This window comes from Lagopus muta, chromosome 24, assembly GCF_023343835.1.
Source record: "Lagopus muta isolate bLagMut1 chromosome 24, bLagMut1 primary, whole genome shotgun sequence".
Classification (NCBI taxonomy): domain Eukaryota; kingdom Metazoa; phylum Chordata; class Aves; order Galliformes; family Phasianidae; genus Lagopus; species Lagopus muta.
Genome location: NC_064456.1, coordinates 5,473,029 through 5,495,388, shown reverse-complemented (window position 1 = coordinate 5,495,388; position 22,360 = coordinate 5,473,029). Strand labels below are relative to the sequence as shown.

At 54.6% G+C, this 22,360-nt stretch overlaps 2 protein-coding genes across 4 annotated transcripts; one reads left to right on the top strand and one right to left on the bottom strand.

Annotated features, from left to right (window-relative positions):
• Positions 1-7,457, top strand: LOC125684329 (uncharacterized). Its single transcript, XM_048926447.1, has 7 exons — positions 1-62; positions 3,171-3,248; positions 3,586-3,645; positions 4,566-4,634; positions 4,930-5,028; positions 5,286-5,451; positions 5,638-7,457. Exons 2-7 carry the CDS (start codon positions 3,221-3,223, stop codon positions 6,275-6,277), a joined length of 1,062 nt encoding a protein of 353 aa, XP_048782404.1. The 5' UTR covers positions 1-62; positions 3,171-3,220; the 3' UTR covers positions 6,278-7,457.
• Positions 7,458-13,326: 5,869 nt separating this feature from the next.
• LOC125684318 (zinc finger protein 7-like) lies at positions 13,327-19,061 on the bottom strand. Of its 3 annotated transcripts, none has more exons than XM_048926383.1 (5): positions 18,778-19,061; positions 16,872-16,953; positions 16,554-16,680; positions 15,914-16,024; positions 13,327-15,808 (listed from the first exon to the last, which is right to left on the bottom strand). In XM_048926383.1, the coding sequence occupies exons 2-5, from the start codon at positions 16,893-16,895 to the stop codon at positions 14,805-14,807; spliced, it is 1,266 nt and encodes a 421-aa protein (XP_048782340.1). In that variant the 5' UTR covers positions 16,896-16,953; positions 18,778-19,061; the 3' UTR covers positions 13,327-14,804. The 3 variants fall into 3 exon arrangements, with proteins under 3 accessions (XP_048782340.1, XP_048782342.1, XP_048782341.1); XM_048926385.1 differs by having other exon boundaries at positions 13,327-15,805; XM_048926384.1 differs by lacking the exon at positions 18,778-19,061 and adding an exon at positions 17,807-18,093.
• Positions 19,062-22,360: the final 3,299 nt, after the last annotated feature.

Genomic DNA, 22,360 nt, shown 5'->3' with positions numbered 1-22,360 from the left:
GGGACCCTCCAGGTGCTGGCCATCAGACTCCCTGCCCCAAAGCGTCCGGCTGCCAGCAGTAGGTGAGTTCACTGGGACTTTGGGGATGGGAGGTGCTAACCAGCGAGTCTTCAGTTTCCACTCCTCAATTCAGGCTTGGAAGCACGCTAAAAATGGGAGATATATCTGGTGTAGGAAGGGGATGTCCTTAGCCAAGGTCCTGGAAAACTGGAGGAAAACGGATGAAACAGACAGGGATCTCTTGGAAAGAGTCCAGCGGAGGGCCACGAAGATGGTGAGGGGCCTGGAGCATCTCTGCTATGGAGAAAGGCTGAGTGAACTGGGTCTGTTCATCCTGGAGAAAAGGAGACTGAGAGGGGACCTGATCCAGGTCTATCAGTATCTGAGGTGTGGGGGGCAGAATGGCGAGGCCGGACTCTTTTCAGTGGTGAATGGAGACAGGACAAGGGGAAACAGCCGGAAACTGCAGCATAGGAAGTTCTGCACCAATGTGCGAAGGAACTTCTGTACAGTGAGGTGACGGAGCACTGGAACAGGCTGCCCAGGGAGGTGGTGGAGTCTCCTTCTCTGGAGATGTCCAAGACCTGCCTGGATGCCGACCTGTGCGACCTGCTGTAGGGAACTGCTTTGGCAGGGGGTTGGACATGATGAGCTCTGCAGCTCCCTTCCAACCCCTACCATTCTGTGATGCTGTGATTCCGTCCATAGCAGGAGGCTGTCCTTTCACCTGCCTTCAAAGCCTCTTGATGCTTCCCACCCCAATTCCCCAGGACATTCCCCTGCTGGAGCTGTGTCCTTTTACTGTCCATGGCAGCCTGTCTTCTCTGCCCAGTGCCTCGAAGAAGGAAGAAGTGGGAGGGAAGGTGGTCACAGTGATGCCAGAGATCACTCTGGGACTCCTGGATTGTTGCAGAGTTGAGCAGATCCATCCATGTCCATGACAGGGGCGACAGGCCTCCGCCCTTCCCTCCCCTCCCAACCCAGTCCCACAAAAATGGGAAGGAAGGAAGGGAGGAAAAGAGCAGCGGCAACAATCTATGGAGGAAAACTTATTTTACTATAATATCGGAATACAAGATAATACGATACAATTTAATTAAAAATACAATTTAATTAAAAATGAGATTAATAAATCAGACAAGATGAGAGAGAGAGTTCCCAGGACTGAGTCAAACCTGAAAAGCTTGGATCGGCCAGGAAAGCACCTCCAGCACCCACTGCAAGGCAGCAAGAGAGCGCCCCCCCACCCGGAAGGGCCAGATCCCGTGACTGCTGTAATGTACAGGGATGGGAACCTGGGACTGGGGCAGTGACACTTTAATGCCCCGTACACTACATGATGTTTTGATGTGGAATACTGAAACCCAAAACCAAAACAAAACATAGAACCATGACAGAAGCGTAGCTGCTTGCATTGCTCTGCTGCACAACTGCCCTAAAAATCGTTGGGCAGTGGAAGCAGAAGTGCCCTTCATGTCCCAAAATGCAGCTGCTCTGGTGGTGTGGTCCTGGCAGCTTTGTGTACACAGATGGAGTCCTGGGGCTGTTGAGAGCCGGCTGTGTAGGGGCCTGGAGGTGGCACAAGAGCAGTGGGCACTTTGATTCTTGTGCAGGCAGCCTGACCAGCTTCCATTTGTTTCTTGCAGGCACGGATGAAGATGCCGTCATCGAGATCTTGACCAAACTCAATGTTCGCCAACGTCAGCGCGTGCAGATGTGCCAACAAAAAGGAAAGCACACGGCGCTTGACTTGGCGGGTTTGTGGGAAGGTCAGCCTCCCTGTGTTTATATTTCAGCCATCGTCCTCCACACTGGAGAGGCTTTACCCGCTTGGCGTGCTTAATTGCAGCACATTGCACGCGTGTGGATAACTTGTGCTATAGCATCCTTGATCCAGACCCCATTTCCATGTTGCATCTCTTTCTGAATGGCCCGCGGTGTCACAGGGGCACCAAACTGCAAATAACGCCCTCGTGGTGTTACTGTAAAAGTTTGCCAAGTGAAGCTATGGATGCTCCATCCCTGGAGCTGTTCAAGGCCAGGCTGGGCAGCATGACCCAGTGGGTGGCATCCCTGCCCAGGGCATCGGGGTTGAGCTTCTAGGTTCTGTACGGTCCCTTCCAACCCAACCCATTCCACTGTTCAGCATTCCTGTGATGCAATCCCCCGCCCTGGTGCAGTGCATCACAGTCGGAGCAGCCCACGGGGAGCCTCCGCCTGGCATCACAGAGCCGTGAGGTCGCGATGCCCCGTGCTCTGCGGTGCTGTGCTGAGCTCACAAGGCCTGGCTGTGACGCCGTGCCGCAGGCATCGCTCTGTGCGACTCACTGTGGCTGTAGCGGCGGTGGTGGAAGCATGGTGCGAGTGTGGGGGGCCATGGCCCCTGCCCGCCTTGTCTTCCTCTTCCTCCTGATGGCCGTGTGTTTCTGGGAGACCTGCGCTGCTCCGTGGCGAGCACCGGGAACAGGTGGGTGGGCAGAGACGGGACCAAAACTCAGCAGCAGTGGGGGCAAGAAGTCAGGCTGCGTCCCTACGGCCCTGTGCCGCTCTTCCCTGGGGCCTGCCTTCCGGGGGGGTGTGGGGGGTGTTGGGCAGGGGGTGATGAGCAGCACCGCAGGAGCCGGGCAGGAGCCCGTGGCAGCGCTGCTCCCCAGGCCTGGCTCCAGCATGCTGGGACGTGGCTCTGCTCCTGGCTGGCTGGATCACAGCCTTCATCCTGGGAGGGAGGCGTCCTGGGGAGAGCTCACAAGATGCGTGCTGGGAGACGTGTGAGCGTTTTCTGCCCCAGCCTTGTGGTACGCCCCATAGATGACTCCCAGTTTCCAACACATCCCCGGCCCACAGCCCAGAGGAGGAGACAGATGTGCTTTCCTCCAGGGCTTCAGGGCAGCCTTCCTTTGTGTGCATCAGAGCCCTCCCAGTAAGAAAGCCCCGAGGGGCTGCATCTTCTTCCATGCGGTCCGTGAGGGATGCGGCACGTGGCCTGGAGGGAGCCTTGTGTGCCCTGCCAGGTGCCAGCCTGCAGCTCATCCCGGCCGCTCTGCAGCTTTGGAAATCGGGACCCGAGTCCTTCTGCCAGCCCGTCCCACAGCCCACCCACATCCAGTTACTGTGGGGGAAGGAGATCACGCTGTGCAGTGGGACCTTCTCTCATCTGTTCTTGATTCTAGATGATGAGCTCGGTGCTCTCTATCTGGATGATCGCCTGGATCCACATTTCATGCCTGTGCCCGAGGGACAGCCCAGAGGTAAGTTGTGTCTGTTTCCTTGAAGGCAGAAACATTCATGCCCTCATAGTTTACTCAGGTGCGATTTTACGTAGGATCCTCTCAAGGTCTTCCAAGTCTGTGCCTTGAAGGGCTTGCACAGATGAACCTTGAGTGTTTCTTTGCTGGGAGAGCTGCCACATTTGGGTGGGAAGGTCACCGCTGCTCCTCTTCAGCTGAGAGAGCCCAGAGCTTCGTATTTGGGCCGTGCCATTGCCTGACCCACCACCAGACCTCACAGGTCTGCCAGTGTTACAAAGGAGGCCCCCACGTGCACTGGAAGCTCTCCTCACCTGTGTGACCACACTTGTGCCTGCAGGCCCTGCTGGCGAATCAGCAGAACGGGATCCTGTCCATGAGCCTGAGGGGAATGCTGGAGGTAAGTCACCAGGCTTCGTTCCCTTGATATTTGTTCATGTGTGGCTGGGATAGTTCAGCAAGGGCTCTGCTTTTCACCGGCCAGTGGGTTCTTCTCCATGGGAAGCATGGGGGGTTGTTGTTTCCTGGGTGCTCTGTGCTCTCGGCGTCGTCTTGGCTTTGCCTCTGTATCTCAGAGGTCTCGCAGTGAGACAATTGGAAGCAGCTGAATGCTGTTCTGTGAGTTCTCTGAGAATTATTTCCCGTGGCCTGGAGGAGGTATTTTGAAAGCTGTGGAATACCAGCCGTCAGGTCACCGGGCCTCTCTGCAGCTTTGGAACTTTTGCCCCATGCCGTTCATTGAGCCCCTTCCATCACTGCAGGTCAGTAAGGAGGAGAGGTGGGCACATGCCATGGGAACTTCTCTCAGCTGTCCTGGATTCCAGCCGTGTCTCCAGGCAGCGGCTGACCAAAGCCCAGCTTCAATCCGGTCCCTGAGACGCGGGGCGATCCCACAGCTGAGTCCCTGAGAGGTTTTAGTTTTCATTCCGGTTTTAATTTTCTTTCCTGCTTCCTCTGTGGAAGAGAAGGGAAGATATGGGTCAGGCTGTGTGCAGAGTGCAGTGCCTGCCTTGCAAAGCCGTCTTTGCTGGCCGCTCCAGCCCTGAGCTGCTCCCGGTGCCTTGTGCAGAGCCAGCGGGCACCACGCAGTCGAGCTGAGGGCTGAGCTCCAGGAGGGCGTTCCTCTGGGCAGCCCCACGCGGTGCAAGTTCTGTAGGATCGCGGTGCCCCTGCACGTACCTGGGAACTGCTCCCGAGGTGCTCCTGTGTGGAAGGGAGAGAGCAGTGTCACGAAGGAATCCCCTGCTTTAATTGCATCCCGCGTCGTTCTGATTGGGAGGATGTTTAATTAGAGCTGCTCTGTGCTGCGTTTGTTTGCAGATGTGAGTGGAGGAGGTGATCCAGCTTCCCCTCTGAGCTCCGAGACCGAAAGCCGGGCGGATGGCATGGGTAAGTCACGGCTCTGTAATTCCTTGGAGAGCTCTCACTGCCCGCTTCGGTGCCACTTCATGGCACTGCTTCCCCCGTACGCTCCGCTGTTCAGCGATGCTGCTGTGCGTGACTGAAACTTTTTGTGGGTTGCAGAAGTGCCCCAGGGAGGGCTTTGCTCAGTCGCTGGTTCGTTCCTGCGCTGGAGCCCAGGTGGATGCCCAGGGGTGGTGGTTTGTTTTAGCAATGGCGCTGACTCAGCGCTGGTCTTCAAAACCTCGTGCTCGTGGCATTTAACTTCATGCGTTCCGTGCAGGTCTGGAAAGGGGAAAGGATGAATCGGAAAGAGGAAAATCCTCTGAGGAGTCTTACCATCCAAAAGAACTGCTGAGGGGAACGGAAGTGGCAGTTCATGGTGGGTGTACTTCAGTCTGTTCACTGTGAGACTCGGGAAGCTGAGGTCTGATGTCCGTGTGCAGCCTGCACAGCAGCAGGGCATTGCTCAGAGCCGTGCTGCAGCGGTGTTCCACATGTGCCAGAGAAGCCTGTGTGATGCTGCTCACCTCTCACCGCTCCCGGTTCCCAGAGGGCTGTGAGCTTTGTCCTTTTGGGAACGAAGCCGCCCGAGGGTGAGGAGGTGAAGGTAAGGTGGGACGTTGTGGTTTCTTCCAGGGAGGAATGCAGGGAAGCAGCAAAGGATGCAGGGAAGCACAAAGGCTGCTGCTGGCAGATCTGTGCGGCAGCGCCACGTGGCAGTGGTGGTGCTGTTCTCTGTTGTGCTGCTGTCTGCGCTGGTGCTGGCCTGCGTTGCTGCGTCACGGCCGTGGAAGGAATGCCTGTGAGTTGTCTTTCTCCCCCAAACACTTCGTTGCTGCATTTGGCAATGAAGCATTTGTGGTGCCGGGATCCTGGGCAGCCGGATCAGCTGCTGGCAGTGCGCTGCCAGGATTTATGCTGCAAGGTCTTCTAAGTTTGCCCTTATTTCCTGTCAGTGAGTAGTGCTTTCTGAAACTCCTTTTCACAGTGTGTGCAAGGGGGGAGAGAGAGCAGCAGAGCGAGCTCATCCTGACACCGACTGGGAGGGAGTTCCAAGTGGAGATGAAGGGAGAGCGGAGCTGGGAGAGGCAACGAGCGAGATCCTTGCCCAAGCCAACAATCTCAGCAATAGTTCCAGTCCGTTCCGTTCTGCCATCCCAGAGGCCAAAGATCTTCAAAGTCATCTGAAAGACCTGGAGCGTGAACTCCAAGCCATGAAAGAGGTCCATGGGGGCAGTGGTGAGTGCTGCTTCCTGTCAGAGGACGGCCCTGAAAGGGAGAGCGGAGGATCAGCGGCAGAGCGTTTGTCCTTCACCCTCCGTTCCCCAGGACGAGTATCACCAGTAGTTCGAAGGTTCTTAGCTCGCCACAGCTACGATCCTTTTGAGGGTCCCAATGAGGACCCAGAAAGCGAGCTTCCTCTGACCGCCGGGCAGCACGTTTATGTCTTTGGAGATGTGGATGAGGACGGCTGGTTTCTGGGAGAGCTGACGGATGGCACGAGAGGGCTGGTCCCTTCCAGCCTGGTGACAGAGGTTTCAGATGATGAGCTGGACACAGCGATGCCTCCAGAGCTCTGTGATCTCCTGCTGGATACGGATGATTGTGTCGATGCAAAGAGTCCATAATGCAGCAACATCCTGTCGCGATTCTTGCCTCACTCCATCTGCAAGATGACCCCCTGCTCCACTTGACGTTCGAGTGAAGTGTGAGCAGGATGTGGATGAGCTCCTCCTGGTTCGATCTGAGATGACTGGCAGTGCGACTGCATGCTGTTATTGTATATTAAAAAATATTTTAAAAACTAACTAACAACACTGTTGTTTTTCGTGGATACATTGAGGTGATACTTTTTCTAGCTGAGATTTTGCAGTGAGTCTCGAAGCAGGTTTGAACTGGTAGAAGTTGGCCGTGTTTGCATTCTGTTTCTCATATTTCCTTGCTGATCAGAGTCAAGGTGCCATGCATCCCTTCCCCGCCTCTGGCTGCCCCCCTTCACCGTGAAGAGGACCAAGAGCTTCTGGCACAGAAGTATGTCCATGTGCAAGGCTTAAACTTCATGCGTCTTCCTTCTCTGCTTGGTAAAACTGCGCGTTGGGCTCCTTTGGAGTCTGAGTGCTGGTTTCTGGGCAGTCCTTAGCTGGAGGCTGGAGTGCCTCTATCAGCTGTGGCGGTGCAACTCCCACGCCCCACGTCCTCCCCCTTCTGCCAGGCCTCTCAGTGCTTGGTGCACTTGGACAAAAGGTGCAGGACCAGTACATGAAGGTGCTGCTCTGTGCCTCTCCCCTGCTGGCCTCTGTGTAGCAAATGGCAGTGAATAGGAGCGTTAGGGGATGCCCGGATTGTCCCTGCCTTCTGCCTCGTGTCCCATTGCCCGGGGCCAATCCTGGGGTCAGTCATCTCCTGGCAGCCCGGTACATCTGGACACAAATCCCGGCTCGTGTGGAGTGGTTTGGAATTTGTGAGTTCAGCAAGTTCTCAGCTTTGTGCAACTGGTGGAAAGAACCAGGTTTTGCCCTCCAAGGGGGCCGGAAAAGTATCCGGCAGATCTCCATCATCTCAGACCCTGCAATTAGAGGTTCTTAGTGAGTGTTAATACTTATCAATACCTGAGGGCAGGTGGGAGGAACATGCATGAAGCCAGGCACTTCAGTGGTGTGCAGCGGTGGGACAGCGAGCAGCGGCCTAGAACTTGAACTCGGAAGTTCTTGCTCTTCTTCCATCCACCTCCTTCCTCACTTATCTGTTTTAATGATACGTGTTCCTTTCACAGCAGTAGGTGCTGAGAGTTTCCCTGTCCACATTTGCTTTGCGTGTTTGCGTGTACGTTCACCTATGAGAGTATCTGCTCTCCCATGGTTTGGTATGGGATGTCCTGTCAGTAAGTGAGTGTGAATCTCGTCATCTGCAAATCTATCATCAGGTCCCTGTTTCATTTTTCACCTATTTCTTAAACTGCTGCTAAACAGAACCGAGCAAAATAGATTTGTCATTTCCTGCAATGCCAAATTAGCAGAGATGGCAGGATGATGAGCAAAGTCGCCGAATGCTTGTGAAAACGTGATGTCCACACAAAGCCTGTGTTCCCTGAGGTTTTAGCTTATGGCTACTGGCATAAGCAGGAAGAGGTAGGAAAGCAGTTGGCCGATGCTGGAGGTTCAACCGGATGGGAAAGGTAGAGGTATAATCTGCCAAATGTTGGCTGGAAGTTTGTCTGAAACCTGCCTGCCAGGAGAGGGGAAAACTAAAGCATGAAATACAGGATTGACAAGAAGAGATCAATGGGCGAAATGCACTGAGCTGCTGTTATCGTTGAGGATGGAGCAGCTGCAAAATCTGCTTCAAGAGTTTCATGGCACCGAGTTGGCTGGAAGCGTGGATCTGCCTGGGGGCAGCGAGGCCCTGCAGAGGGATCTGGACAGGCTGGATGGCTGGGCTGAACCAATGGGCTGAGGCTCAACGGGACCAAATGCAGGGTCCTGAACTTTGGCCACAACAACCATTCCAACAGCAAGTCCATCCCAGCTCCATTCCTGGTTCAAGCATCCCTCATTGCCACGCAGCACCGCAGCAGCCAAGCTCCAGTCCCTTTCCCAGTGTCAGTGGGGTCAGTTTGTTCTCTTCTCGTCCGCTTAGAGGAACAGAAGCTTCCTGCCCCCCAAGGCTTGTGACAGGTATTTCCCTACAGAAGCATTCATGTCCTTCTTCCAGCCCCTTTCGCCATTTCCAGCTCTCCAAACTGAGACGTACGGCTGCAGCCCACCCCAGGGCTTCTTTGGGGCAGCTCTGCGGCACCCCATCCCAAGGAGCAGATGCCTTTTCCCCACACACCGCTGGTTCTATGGCCACATGGGGTGAGGACACAGGGTCGTGGGTCACATGGAGGTGAGGTGGGGGCAGGGATCCCAGAGTTCTTGGACAACGTGGCGTTTGGTCGCAGCCTGATGGGGGCAGGCGGCGTCAGGGAGTCACAGGGTCGTGTGGGGGTATGGCTCACACAGGGCTGTGGGTCATGTGCAGCCATGGGGTCACGCACATCCAGGGTTCTGTGGTCATCTTGGGCTACGGCTCATGGAGAGTTACGGCTCAGCACCCAGCCTTTGGGCCACAGGGACCCCCAGTTCCCTCTCAGGAAGAAATGAAACCACTCCTCCACCACCCCACGCCTCCCCTTTTTACCTCAAACCGCTCCCCACATGCCCCCCTTCCCCCCTGTGTCTCCATACCACCCCCACACCCCAGTGTCCCACCTGCAGCCCACAGCTTGACTTGTCCAGAGAGCCCTGTGAGCTGGGGGGCTCCTGGCGTCCCCATCCCAGCAGCGGGTGCTGCGTTCAGGACGGTTGGGCGGCCACAAACAGGGACCCTTTGGGGCTAGGGAATGGGCTCTCGTTGGGTCACCCCCGTGCACATGGCAGCCCGGGGCCCTCAGCCTCACCTGAACCTGGAGCTCTCCTTCCACAGGAAGCTCCTGATCCGTCTGAATTCTCCTCCATCAACGCTGTCTGAGCTCAACCGTTTGATGAAGGTTGGACGGCCAGCAAATCTCCCTGCAGTGGGGAAGGCAGAGGAGATTCACCGTCAGCCCTTTGGCTCGCTCACCAGGGGCGCTCAGGCCTGCTCCCACAACAGCCCAGAGGGCCGCTCTGCTCCCCCCGCTGCTGCCATCTGCGCCGCCCTCGGACCCTCCCTGACAGCATCCCTGGCCCCGCTCCTCCTCTCTGCCATTCAGCTCTGTTTTGGGACTGTATTTGTGGCATTGGCTTTGGGAAAGAGGAGCTGGGTGGCGATGATGAGGTGGCAGGGTGGCTTTTGGGGACCGTATCCTTGCACTGGGGGAGGGCAGGGCCTAAGATCCGCACATCCTCCCGACAAAGCCAGGGATGAGGGCACGTCACACCCAGCGCCTTAGTGAGGGAGAGGCCAGCAGTTCCTCATGGGAAGAGGCCGTGCTGAGCTGGCGTGAAGCTCTGACCCAAGTCAGAGACCGTGGCTGATGGTCAGCAGGGGATTTCCATCTCCAGTATGTTGCCCGTGCCACCGGGAGGAACCGGCAGCTGCTTTACCTTCCTTGCCCTGGTCCAGAGGTGGCAAAGTGCCTTCTTTCCTTGTTGTCTCCTGACCAGAGAGGCTTCCTGAGGACTTGGGGTGTATTGCGGGAGGTGGTTTGGCTACAAACTCCATTTGAAACCTGCGGGACAGGAGAAGACAGCGAGCGGTGTGACGCAGCGCTCCAGCAATCCTTGCTGCTCTCTCTGACTGTCTGCTCACAGGCACATTTTCATGCTGCATTAAGCACACTACTTTCTAAAGCCTTTTGCAGGGTCAGTCGGGATAGGTGAAGGGAAACAGTTTCAAACGGCAGGAGGGAAGCTTTAGGTTGGATGTAAGGAAGAGGTTTTTGACAGAAGGGTGGCGAGGCACCAGAGCATCTTGCCCAGAGAGGTGGTGGGTGCCCGGACGGGCTTTCAAGGTGGGGCTGGACCAGGCTCAGAGCAACCTCCTCTGGGGGTAGGAGTCCCTGTTCCCTGCGGGGGAGTGGGACGAGGTGCCCTTTTGGGGTTCCTTCCAGCTCAAATCATTCTGTGACTCCATGACACACGCTCACGGGCAGGACAGTCACGGACACGGAACAAGCGCTCCCAGCTCAGAGAGGCAGCTGCGGCCTCCTTGCTGTATTTCATGGGCTCCACCTTCCTAAGGACGGAAAAATGCGAGGGACAGAATTGATAAGGTTGGTTTTCCACAGGTGCTTCCCTAGAAGTGCTTCTGGTGGACATCAGCCAGAACGGCCCCATGTTTGGACGGGCTCCTCAGAGGGGGAGGTTTGCTTTTGAGGATGGAGGCGGTGGCCGTTTGCCCTGTCCACCAAGCCAGCAAAAGTTGAATCCCCCCTCCTACCTGGCAGGGACTCCTTGTGGGGCTTGAGGTGGTGCGTGGCTGTGAGGTTTGAAGCCAGGTTAAACATGGGCCACCGCAGGGTCACGGTCCCATCCTCAGTCCGGACCTCTTTGGGGACGGTGTCAAAGGTGCCGAAGGTGGGAATCCAGACCCCCTGCAAGTGGAAGAGAAAGGAAGGGCGGAAGGGTTATGGGATGGCCGGAGGAAGAGCCGGGGAGGGTCCGATGTAGGGACAGAGCTCAGGAGCCCTCTGCTGCCGTTCAGAGGCACGAGCCAGGGCATCGGGCATGGCTTTGGGAAGGGGCTGCACGGTCCTCTCCTTCCCGTCGCCCTCCCAGATGCAGCACAGCAGGCAGTTTCCGGCCGTTTCCCCTTGTCCTGTCTCCATTCACCACTGAAAAGAGTCCAGCCTCGCCATTCTGCCCCCCACACCTCAGATACTGATAGACCTGGATCAGGTCCCCTCTCAGTCTCCTTTTCTCCAGGATGAACAGACCCAGTTCACTCAGCCTTTCTCCATAGCAGAGATGCTCCAGGCCCCTCACCATCTTCGTGGCCCTCCGCTGGACTCTTCCCAAGAGATCCCTGTCTGTTTTGTACTGGGGAGCCCAGAACTGGACTCAGTGCTCCAGATGAGGCCTCAGCAGGGCAGAGCAGAGGAGAAGGCTGTGGACGTTGTGCAGACAGGGAACTGCTGGGGAGAGTGCAGTGGAGGGCAATAAAGATGATCGAGACCTGGAGCATCTCCCATATGAGGAATGGCAGAAAGACCTGGGCCTGCTCAGCATGCTGTAGGGAAGCCTGAGAGGGAATCTTAGTAATGCTTGTGAAGATCCATATCAACTGGGGCAGAAGACAATCCTCTGAGCTCGGTCAGACGTTTCTCAGTGCACCTCACTCTCCACTCACCACGCCCACACTTCCTTAGTTCAACTACTGTAGTGGTTTGGGAAACAGTGTCTTCCAGATCATTTATCAAAGCAAGGGAATTGGCATCAAAATGATGTCATCAGGAATCTCACCAGCGATGGGCCACCAGCCTGGTGTAACTCCATTTCCTATGGACTCTGAGGCCGTCCCATCACTCAGGGGTTCGCTCACTATGCTCTCAGTCAGCTGCACGCCAAACATTTCCCAACAAGGATATTGTGAGAATCCTTTGCTGAAGCTTTGTTGGACTTCCCTTGGTGGACCAGAGGAGCAAATCTGTCATCAAAGCAAATTAAGTTTATGCACTTCCTTATGCACAGAGTTTCCCCTCGTGAACCCGTGTTGGCTGTTACCAATGAGCGTGTTCTCTTTGCAGTTTCTCAGTGACTCCCTGAATGATCTCCTCCATAGTTTTGCCAGGTCCCATAGTGAGACCACAGGCCTGTGATTCCCAAGGTCTTCTTCCTTGCTCTGCTTGGGAAGCGGGATGTTTGCCAGCTTCCAGTCAACTGGGACACGTTGAGATCCCAAGATCCTTGGGTAAACCCCAAGGCCATACATTTACATGCCTACAACTGGAGCACCAAATCCCACGCAAGTTCGCGGTCAGTTCCTCCCATGCAGCCTTATCTCACTCGGTGCGTCCATTCACCTTCCATGCAAACTGTAAAAGAAAATCTCTGCTCAGACGAGCTGGACTTCTGCCCCGTTTCCTGATTTGCTACACATTAGAGAGGAAAAAAACAGAGTATTTTAATTCTGAATGCAACTAAACAGGACGTGACAAAACATGGGGGAAATCAGCAGTTGAAATGAATTTTTCAAGGAGTGAAAGAGGAAAACCTGCTTCATACTATACATCTTCTTTATTTTTTGTACCCAACGCAAATCAGCACAGTGGTTCTGAAAATACGGTGATGTAAGATGAAAACACAGAAGAATGAGAATGCTGTCTGGGGGAACCTAAAAGGAAAGAAGAGACACACAACAGATGCGACAGGACAGCAATTATTGGATGCAATTGAGAAGTAAATCATCCCAGCTCTTGGCTGGGTGCTGCCCCCTGTTGCTGTGAACACAACGCCTCCCAGCTGCTCGCTCCCATTTTCCCTTGGAGCTGTGAGTTCCTGAATCGCCCACGGTCCTCCTGCACCTCTCCTGCACCAGACCAGGACCCCTGATGCCTGGCATGGAGGAGGCAGAGCTTCTCATTACTACAATCATCATCTCCGTGCAGCTTGCGGGGGGGTCAGGAAGCCTTCAGAGAATCTCGCCTGAGGACGTGGGCAAGTTCCTGCTGATTCACTAGCTCACCAAAATTAACCTCCACCTCCAGCAAACTGCATTCCAAGCACAGCAGCTTTAGCTGAGCACAGCAGATGTGAAGGCTCTGCTGCACAAGACCTCAGACCCCCCAAGGTCAAAGCAAAAACCTTCAAGCTCTGAAGGGATCACTTGCAAGGCAAGCTCGCATTGGAGAGCACTCTGAAATCTCTGTGCTGTGGGGATGAGCTGCTTGTACACCTGAGGGTTTGCACTGCCTTCTGCTCGCTCCACCTCCTGAAACTTGGGATGGAGCATTATAAGACCAAGCTCAGCTTTTTGTAGTTTTATTGGAGGCAAACAAGGCTTGGTGTCACACAGCTGCTCTGACCTGCTGATTAAAGCATTCGAGAAGAGCAGTAGAACCAATGTGCAGCACACTGGGTTAGGAAGGATGATAGGGTTGTGTGGAAGAAATGCCTTCCCCAGAAGCAATCACTGGGCTGGAGGAGGCACCCAAACCAAACTCTGCTTGCACCTTTCCCTCTCCTCATTGCACATGCGGACATTTATTTTAAGAACAAAAGACTACAGTGAAAAAAGCTTCAGATCAACTCAGCTGCTTTATTCACCCCCTTCTCTTTACAAAAGATTCACAGAAAACCTCCAAGAGCCACTTCACTGCTCTCCTGACCCTTCTCTCAGGTTCATCAGTGCACTCACACATTACTGAGAGCAGCACATGCACACAGACACACAGAACATCCCTGCACAGCCGCTTCTCCTTAGGAAACGGCACCAAAAAGCTGCTGGCAGGAAGAGCAGAAGAGGAAAGCGGGCATGGTGAGAGAACGGCTTTGGGTAGCAAGGAGAGGCCATCTGAAGCTCCTGGCTTAAGTCCCTTCTGCAGAGGGTGCCACTGATGCCATCTCCCTTCCAAACTCATCCTGTGTGGGGAGAAGTATCTGGGTCTTCCTCATCCTTGGGCTCACCAGCATCCTCATGGTCTCTCTGCTGGGTGTTTTCCCATGATAAATGAGGTGCCAGCCCGGAGAGAAGTTTCTTGCACCAGAGACACTTGCAGGGCCACTTTATCACATGGACTGGGCAATGTTTAATGAGGATCGAACTCTGGATGAAGCTCTTCCTGCAGTGCAGGCATTTCTAGGGTCTCTGCCCTGAGTGGGTCCCCGGCAACATGGGGACATGGGACATTTGTAGCACTTCTTCCATGAGTGCCATCTCCTGTGAGCGAGGAGCTCTGTGCTCTGCACAAAGCCCTTCTCACACTCGAGGCATTTCTAAGGCTTCGTGCCACGTCAACTCACTGCTGCAGGCACTCATTGGACTTCACCCCAGCGCAGACACTCTGGTACCTCAGCAGGTTCAAGCTGTGCCCAAAGCTCTTCTTGCAGGCTGCACATCCATAGGGTTCCTCACGTGGATCCACCGGTGTGCGATGAGCTCCCAGCTCTGGTCGGACCTCTTCCTGCAGTCAAGGCTCTCACAGGGATTCTCCTCTTGGGTCGGTTCTCTGGCGTCTACAGCGTGTTGAGCTCCAGATGAAGCTCTTCCAACACAACCTGCAGACAGAATTTCTTCCTTCCTGGTGAAATATCTGCCCAGCTGAGGTTTTTCCTTACGGTCCTCACCTGCTGCCCCACAGCACAGGCGTTTCTACAGGGGAGCTAAGAGGTGACTCCTTGCACACAGCCCTGGCAGAAACGTGCCACCTGGCAGAGGGTTTCCTGTGGCTGTGACACATCTCAGTATGCATTCTCCTATGCGTGGCCACTCAACTGCAGCTGAAGGACAGCAATATGCTTAGTTCTCAAGCTAAGAAGGAGAAAGAGGATTTAGTTTGTCTGCAGAGCTCTTGCTTTACGCACGGGATTTGTAAGGTTCATCACCACACAAAGCCACAGGTAGTGAGCAGGCTGGGGCTATGGCTGAGGCTCTTCCCACCTTCAGGGCTCTGGAGGCTCTGTAACTTGTATGGCTGTGTTGGTAGGTAATGGGGCTGGAACTGCTTTTGAAGGTACGCTGTATCTTGGGATACTTCTACAGCCTGTGGATGCGCTGGTGGCTGTTGAGACTAGCTCTGCGTTTGAAGCTCTTCTCACACTCAGGACACTGAAAGGGTTTCTCTCCTGTGTGCATGCGCTGGTGGCGCTTCAATTCACTGTGGCTTTTGAAGCTCTTCTCACACTCAAGACACTGAAAGGGTTTCTCTCCTGTGTGGATGCGCTGGTGGCGCTTCAATTCATCGTGGCTTTTGAAGCTCTTCTCACACTCAGGACACTGAAAGGGTCTCTCTCCTGTGTGCATGCGCTGGTGGCACTTCAATTCAGAACTGCCTTTGAAGCTCTTCCCACACTGATGGCACCAAAACGGTCTCTCTCCTGTGTGACTGAGTTGGTGGTAGGTGAGGTGGGAACTCGTTCTGAAGCTCCTTGCACACTCAGAGCATTTGTAGGGTCTCTCTCCTGTGTGCATGCGTTGGTGGTAGGCGAGGTGGGAATTCCTTTCGAAGCTCTTCCCACAGTCAGAGCACTTATAGGGTCTCTCTCCTGTATGGACACGCTGGTGAACAGCGAGGTCAAATCTCCATTTGAAGCACTTCCCACAGTCTGAGCACTGAAAAGGTCTGTCTCTTGTGTGGACACGCTGGTGGCGGTTTAGGTGGGATCTCCATTTGAAGCTCTTCCCACAGTCAGAGCACTTGTACAGGCTTTTTCTTGAGTTTATCCACTGGTGGTTAACAGCGCTGGAATCTACTTTAGAACTTTTCCCACACTCATTGCATGGATTCTGCTGCTTCTTCTGGCACACATCCTTGCTCCCGGATTCTTCAGGCTCCTTTTGACCTATGCTGAAGTCCAATGGGCTTCTTGATGTCTTTCCCAGATGCTTTCCCAGCGGCTTCTTGATGTGCTCACCCTGACCTTGCTCCAGGCCTCCTTGGACATCCCTTCTGATTTCTCCCACGGAGATGCCACTCAACTGCTTTTTGGCCACAACACTTTCCTGCTCAGCTTCCTTTACATTTGTAAGCCCACCTCCTGCTGGATAACAGAGAAAATCCAGAAATAGTAGATGGTACACAAAATAAAACCCAGACAGAGACGGCTCTTCCAGCCCAAATCTCCTCCTTCCTTCCACCACCTTACCAGGGCTGAGGTCTCCTGGCACAACCTCAGAACTACGCACATCTGGGATCGAGGGGTCTTCCCCTCCTTCAAGCAGGGAGATCACCACAGGTTTGGGGGCTGGAAGTGGAGCTTCAACGAGAGAAACAGAGGAGATGAGTTTATTATCATTATTCTGACACAGCTGCTTCTCCAACCACTCCACTCGGTGTCCCTCCATGGTGAAACCACAATCAGCGCTTGAATGACACTGCAAACACACTCCTATTCCAATGTTTCCATCAGTTTTTTCCAAACTGCTGTGTGTTAAAGGATTCAAAAATGCACACGGGAATGGAACAGAAAGCCAATAAACACTAATGGAGCAACCTGGGAGCGATCTGGCTGCTGCAGCTGGTGGCACCATGCAGAGCAACAACACAAAGGCTGTTTGCAGGGAGATAGCCATCCCCCTCCTGCCTGATGCCTGCTTGCCAGCTATGATTTTATCAGAGTGCTGGGATCTGTAAGCCACTCTGAATCTCATGTGTTCCTTTTGTTGTTATGGTGGTGTGAGTTAACAAGTAACTCTATAGCAGTTTATTGTAGGTCTGACCTGCAGAGGCTCATTCTGCACAGCCAAAGGTGCCCTAACGAGGAGGAAAGGCAGCAAAGCCCTCACCCAGCGAGGCCACGCACTGGTACGTCTCCAGCATCACGTCCCGGTACAGCGCTCGCTGCGCAGGGTCCAGCAGCGCCCACTCCTCCCTGCTGAAATACACGGCCACCTCCGCAAAGCTCACGGGCTCCTGCAAGCAAAGAGGCTCCTTGCTGGGAACAGCCAAGGCCCCGGGAAGCAGCTCAGACAGGACACAAACTCCTGTCCCAGCTGCTTCTCTGGCCCCAGCACACTCACGCTGGCTGAGGCCACCTCCCTCCCCCCCTGCATTCACATCCCTTCGCCCCTCGGCCTCTCCTGCCTGCTTCCCCCAGCCCCTACCTGAGATGGATGTGCTGCGGCCATCTGCTGCTCTCCTGCAGCTGAGCTGATCACGGCTGGAAGGCAGAAGTTGAACCGGAGCCTGCAGGGACAAGAGAAATGGCAGGGGAGCTGTGAGGGAATGCAGCAGTCCCTGTCCCAGCCCAGCCCTCCACAGCCCATCTGCAGGGCACTGCCTGGGGGATGGCACAGCAGGCCTTGCACGGGAACACAAGCAGCAGCAGCACTGGTAAGGCTCTGGCTAAAGCTGATTACAAACCACAAAGCTGACTCTAACCAGGTGGCACAAAGAACTGACAGCCGGTTCAACAGCTGAGGGCTCATGGACTGTGTGCCTAAAGACAGTGCATAGCAAGGAGGCACTCATCTTAGCCCTAAACAGGGAGCAGCCCAGGCACCCCTTGGGCTCTCCTGCACAGCAGTGGGTGCACGACAGGATCTCCCCACAATCAGGGATGGCTCTCAAGGTCACACCTGTACAGAGATCCCACTCAGTTTGACATCAAGACACCTTGCTGACACAGATCTTCTCTAAGAGACCAGGGTTAGTTTGCAAATCTGTGAGCTTCTCTAAGGTGATGTGTTACAGCGAAGATCTCCAAGTAATCACAACATCATAGAATGGCCTGGGTTGAAAAGGTCCTCAATGACCATTTAGTTTCAACTCCCCTGCTATGTGCAGGGTCACCATCTACCACACCAGGCTGCCCTGAGCTACATCCAGCCTGGCCTCGAATGCATGCAGGGACAGGACGTCCATGACCTCCCTGGGCAACATCTTGCAGTGTGTCACCACTCTCTGACTGCAAAACTTCTTCTGAATATCTAACCGAAATCTCCCTTGTCTCAATTTAAAACCATTCCCCCTTGTCCCATCACTACACACGCTCGTAAACAGCCGTTCCCCCACTAGTTTATGCTTTTCTTTCACGTACTGGAAGGCCACAGTGAAATCTCCCCGGAGCCTTCTCCTAGTTCGACGATCCCAGTTCCTCCATTGCACCAAAAATGCCTCGGCGGCTGCATTCCCCTCCTCCCCCACCAGGGGGCGCCGCTTCCCATTCAGCTCCGCGCGCACACCGCGCTCACTTCCAGGCACGGTTCTCAGCACCGCGCGGTCTTTGCACGAGGCAGCCTGGGCTGCGCTTTACTGACGTGCTGCAGCCAGCCCACAGCTTTTCAGCGTCTGTTACACAGCCCAGTGCAGGGCTGGCGCAGATGCTGGACGTGCTCAGGGCCCGCAGCTGTGCGCTAAAGGCATGGGCAGCTGCCGGGACAGCCTGAACAAAAGCCTTGGCAGGGGTTTGCACGGCCGCTGGTGAGCCATCAGCCCAGCGCTGAGCGCACAAAAACGTAACGCTGAAAGGGCCGCTAGAGGCAGATGTTGCCTGCTGGGCTCCCGAAGGGAAACTGGGGGCTGCCGTGGGCGGGAGAGTGGAAATTCCCCCCTTGGAGGCTTCACGTTCAGACAATCAAAAGGAGGCATCGGGGAGTTGGAAACTTCCAGCAATGAACCCATGCGTGCAGAGCTGCCGAGCGAGGTCATCTCGTGCCTCCCGTGGCTCAGAGGGAGAAACGCAGTCCCAGCTGGGCTGTGTTACAGAGAGCCGACCGGGCAGCAGAGCACGCTGAACTCCTCTGCTCGCTTCCTCGCTGTCCCAGCTCCAACCCCTTCCTGCGCCCCTCGGAGCCCAAGCTGGGCTGCAACACGCCTGGGAACCCCTGCTCCCCTCGTTGCAGCCCGACTGGCCCAGCAAACCTGCTGTGCTGGGCAGGAGCCGGAGCTGGGACCGGGCTCCCGCCGGGGCTACGGCAGTGCCGGTGCCGCTCCCCGCTCCCCTCCCGCTGCTGCTGGCAGGGGGCAGGAAGCATGCGCTCCTCTGCACGAGCCGCGAAGGGCTCCTACCTCGGGTGCGGAGCAGGCTGCTCCCGCCTCTGGTGCTGGCGACCGGGCTCCTGGGAGTCGCGGAGAGCAGAGGATGCCGAGTGCCCTCAGCCCGGAGCTGCTGCGGCCTCGCTGCTCCTCCTGCCACCGCCGTGCTGCCCGGACGGCTTCCAGCCAGGCTCTGGCCGCTTCGGCACAGCCTCAGGTCCAGGCGGCAGTTCCCACAGCGAGCACCCCGAGCCGGCTGCCGGGCCTCGGGCAGTTTCACAGCTCGTTCTCGCGGCGCATCTGCACCCGGGGGAGGGAGGGAGGGATGGGGGCTGCGTTTTGTTACGCTAATGAAGCATCGCTTTCTGCTGGTTCTCTTTGCTCCCTTTGGTTAAGCTCTGGGGCCGGCTCTGCTGATCGCTGCTGTAGATCTACAGATTTTAAGGACACCCAGAAGGAACTGCCCTCGGGTTAACCGGGGGTTTGGGTCTGGGGAAGACTGCTTCCTGTTCTGTTGCATTTTCTGTGGGGCAAAAGCGGGCTCCTAGTTTCATTTGGCAATGTTTAAACTCTACACATCTTGAAGGGTGAAGGAGCGAGGGTGGATCCACAGCTGGAGGTTCAGTCACGGCGATCCTTGTGGCAGGACAGCCCTTGGGAGCAGGGTCCCACTTGAGGTGGTATCATGAGAATTCCAAGAACCTCACGGGTGGAATCTTGCAGGAGTGAGGCTGTAATGTGCTCAGGAATGCAAGCTTTGAAATACTTTGGAGAAATCATCACAACAGAAATGTATCTGCAATGTAAATGCATTTGCAGTTAGCTGCCAGGAAGGGGCCTGGTAGGATCATGTAAGGAGTAAATGTCCAAACTGGTTTTTCATTGTGGTTATCTTTGTGATTGTCAAGGGTTTCTGTTATAAAATGATTGCTTGTGGAATTCCACATGCAGTACAAGCGCTCTTGTTGCTGGGGACATTGGTTATAGCTCTTGCCCAGGGAATTTGGTGTTCCTGTGCCCTGGGGAAGTAGGCAGAGTCCATTACCCAGCAACAGACTTCATAAGCAGCTGCTGTCTGGTGTGAATGCTGGCTATTGGATGCAAGGTGTGAGTGGTGTGAATTCCACAGTGGAATAGAGGAAAGTGGCGTTTTGGTTGGCATTGTGGACTGGGCTTTAAAGAGGAATATGCATGTGGTCACACTAATGTACTTGCTATAAGGTGTGGACTTTGGGGAACAATAAGGAATCAATGAAATTGAGTATGGGGGAGCAGGGGGAAAGGAAGTTCCCAGGCAAATTCCACTTGAGATACTGCTGGGCAGCCTGGGGGCCCCATGAGCAAGATAGCTGTAATTAAAAATTGTGATCAATGGTGGTTGGAGGTGATGACCATTTAGCAGGTAATGTTGTTTGTGCCAAGGCAGGAGATGAGACGCTGGAAGCGACCAGCCTTCATCTGCAGAGACCTGGGAAGCTGGATATCCCAGTGTTGGCATGGGAAGCCTTAGCAGGGGAGGAGCTGAGAGCAGGGCTGTAGGACCCAGAGATCTCAGGAGGAGCCGAAGGGGGGAGCTGGAAAGGCCCAGGAGGGTTCCTTCCATTGAAAAAGAGGCACTGGGTTTGGTAACAGATGCAATAACAGTTAAGGGTGGAGAAGATTAAGCTAAGGAAGGAACTGCAGCCAAGTGTGGAATTTGGAGTAACTGGAGCAGCTTATTGGGTGTGAAATACTTCTCCAGCTCCAATAAGTGGTGAGTTTATAGCCGTAGGGGAAGCCACTGGCACAAGTGAGGAGGTTTGCTTTCTTAAGCCTTTACAACTCAGTATAGGTAATCAGGTAGGGATACACAAATGTTTGTAGGTGCCAAATTCACCAAAGCCAAACCAAACCAAAGTAGGGCAAGATTTACCAGAACAACTGGAAGCTACAATCTTTTGGTTTTCTCCATCCATGTCTGCTGAACTTGTTCACATCTCCCAGGGTCTTTTGCTAATCAGAGCAAGAATGTCTGCATTTTCTCCTGGTGAATTACAGATTAAAGGAAGCAAAATGCAGGACCTGGATAAACTAATTGAGGGGCTTGGAGAGTATTCACAAAACACGGAGGTGCAGACTGTGGTTCCAGATGGTAAAAGTTTAAACTGAGGGTAAAGCAAAGTATTCGAGATAAGACCAAACCTTGATAGAGGACTTAGGAGAGCATGGGGGAGAAGGAGGGTGGATTAGGGTTCAGAACAAAATAAGAGTTCCTGCCTCCTTATTATGAGCCATAATCATGGCTGAGCACAGGAAAACTCACTGGGGAACCGAGACCCTGTATAAATGCTTGAGGCAACGGATTGTGGCTTGGAATTTACACACCACCACTAAGCACTGTTGGAAATATCCAAGCCATGTTTGTCAGGACGGTATCTCTGATAACAGCAGGTTTTATTCGCGGTTGCAATGGCGGTGTCCCACAAGCAGGAGCACCTATGGACACAGCATGGCGGCGTTTAGACCCTGTTTGCTCCCCTTTGCCTCCCCCCTACCTATGGACACAGCATGGCGGCCTTCAGACCCTGTTTGCTCCCCTTTGCCTCCCCCCTACCTATGGACACAGCATGGCGGCCTTCAGACCCTGTTTGCTCCCCTTTGCCTCCCCCCTCCCTATGGACACAGCATGGCGGCGTTTAGACCCTGTTTGCTTCCCTTTGCCTCCCCCCTCCCTATGGACACAACATGGCGGCCTTTATGCCCTGTTTGCTCCCCCTTGCCTCCCCCCTCCCTATGGACACAGCATGGTGGCGTTTAGACCCTGTTTGCTCCCCTTTGCCTCCCCCCTCCCTATGGACACAGCATGGCGGCCTTCAGACCCTGTTTGCTCCCCTTTGCCTCCCCCCTCCCTATGGACACAACATGGCGGCCTTCAGACCCTGTTTGCTCCCCCTTGCCTCCCCCCTCCCTATGGACACAACATGGCGGCCTTCAGACCCTGTTTGCTCCCCCTTGCCTCCCCCCTCCCCTGTTTCCCCACTGGCTGCGTACTCCAGGTTCACAATCGTACAGAAGGTTGACATTTGCTATTTACTTGTTAATTCATTTGTTACCTGCTGTCCGTCAGCAGCCGTCCTGTTGTTTCCAAGCTGTGTCGGTGCTCTCCTTGTATTGATCTGGTGATTTCCTTTAAAGTCATCGTTAAACACAGAGCACAGGGGATGATGCCAGGCCTGCCGATGTCTCTTCAGGTGCTTCGCCACGGCTGTTCTCTGCTTTGCTCTCGTGCAGGATGTTCTTGCAGTGTGCGTGACAAAATACACACAGATACACCTCTATACAGAGTGTGCGTGCCTGGGAAGGTTCGTCTGGAGGATCAGTGATGTGAACTATCAGAGATCTTCCCCAGGTGAAGTAGAAGGACTCCCAAAAAGAACTATGGTAGCGGAGACCATGAAATAAAAATAATATTATCCAATTCTCATGCAGAAACAACACGTGATTCCCACACCCGAAGCAGAGTGTCAGTAAAACCTGGAGCAAAGTGTGAGTAAACCCAGAGAAAAGTGCAGCCACACAGTAGCACTGCCACCAAGGCACGGGAGCAGCAATGCTAAGGGGCAATGGGGTTGAGTTT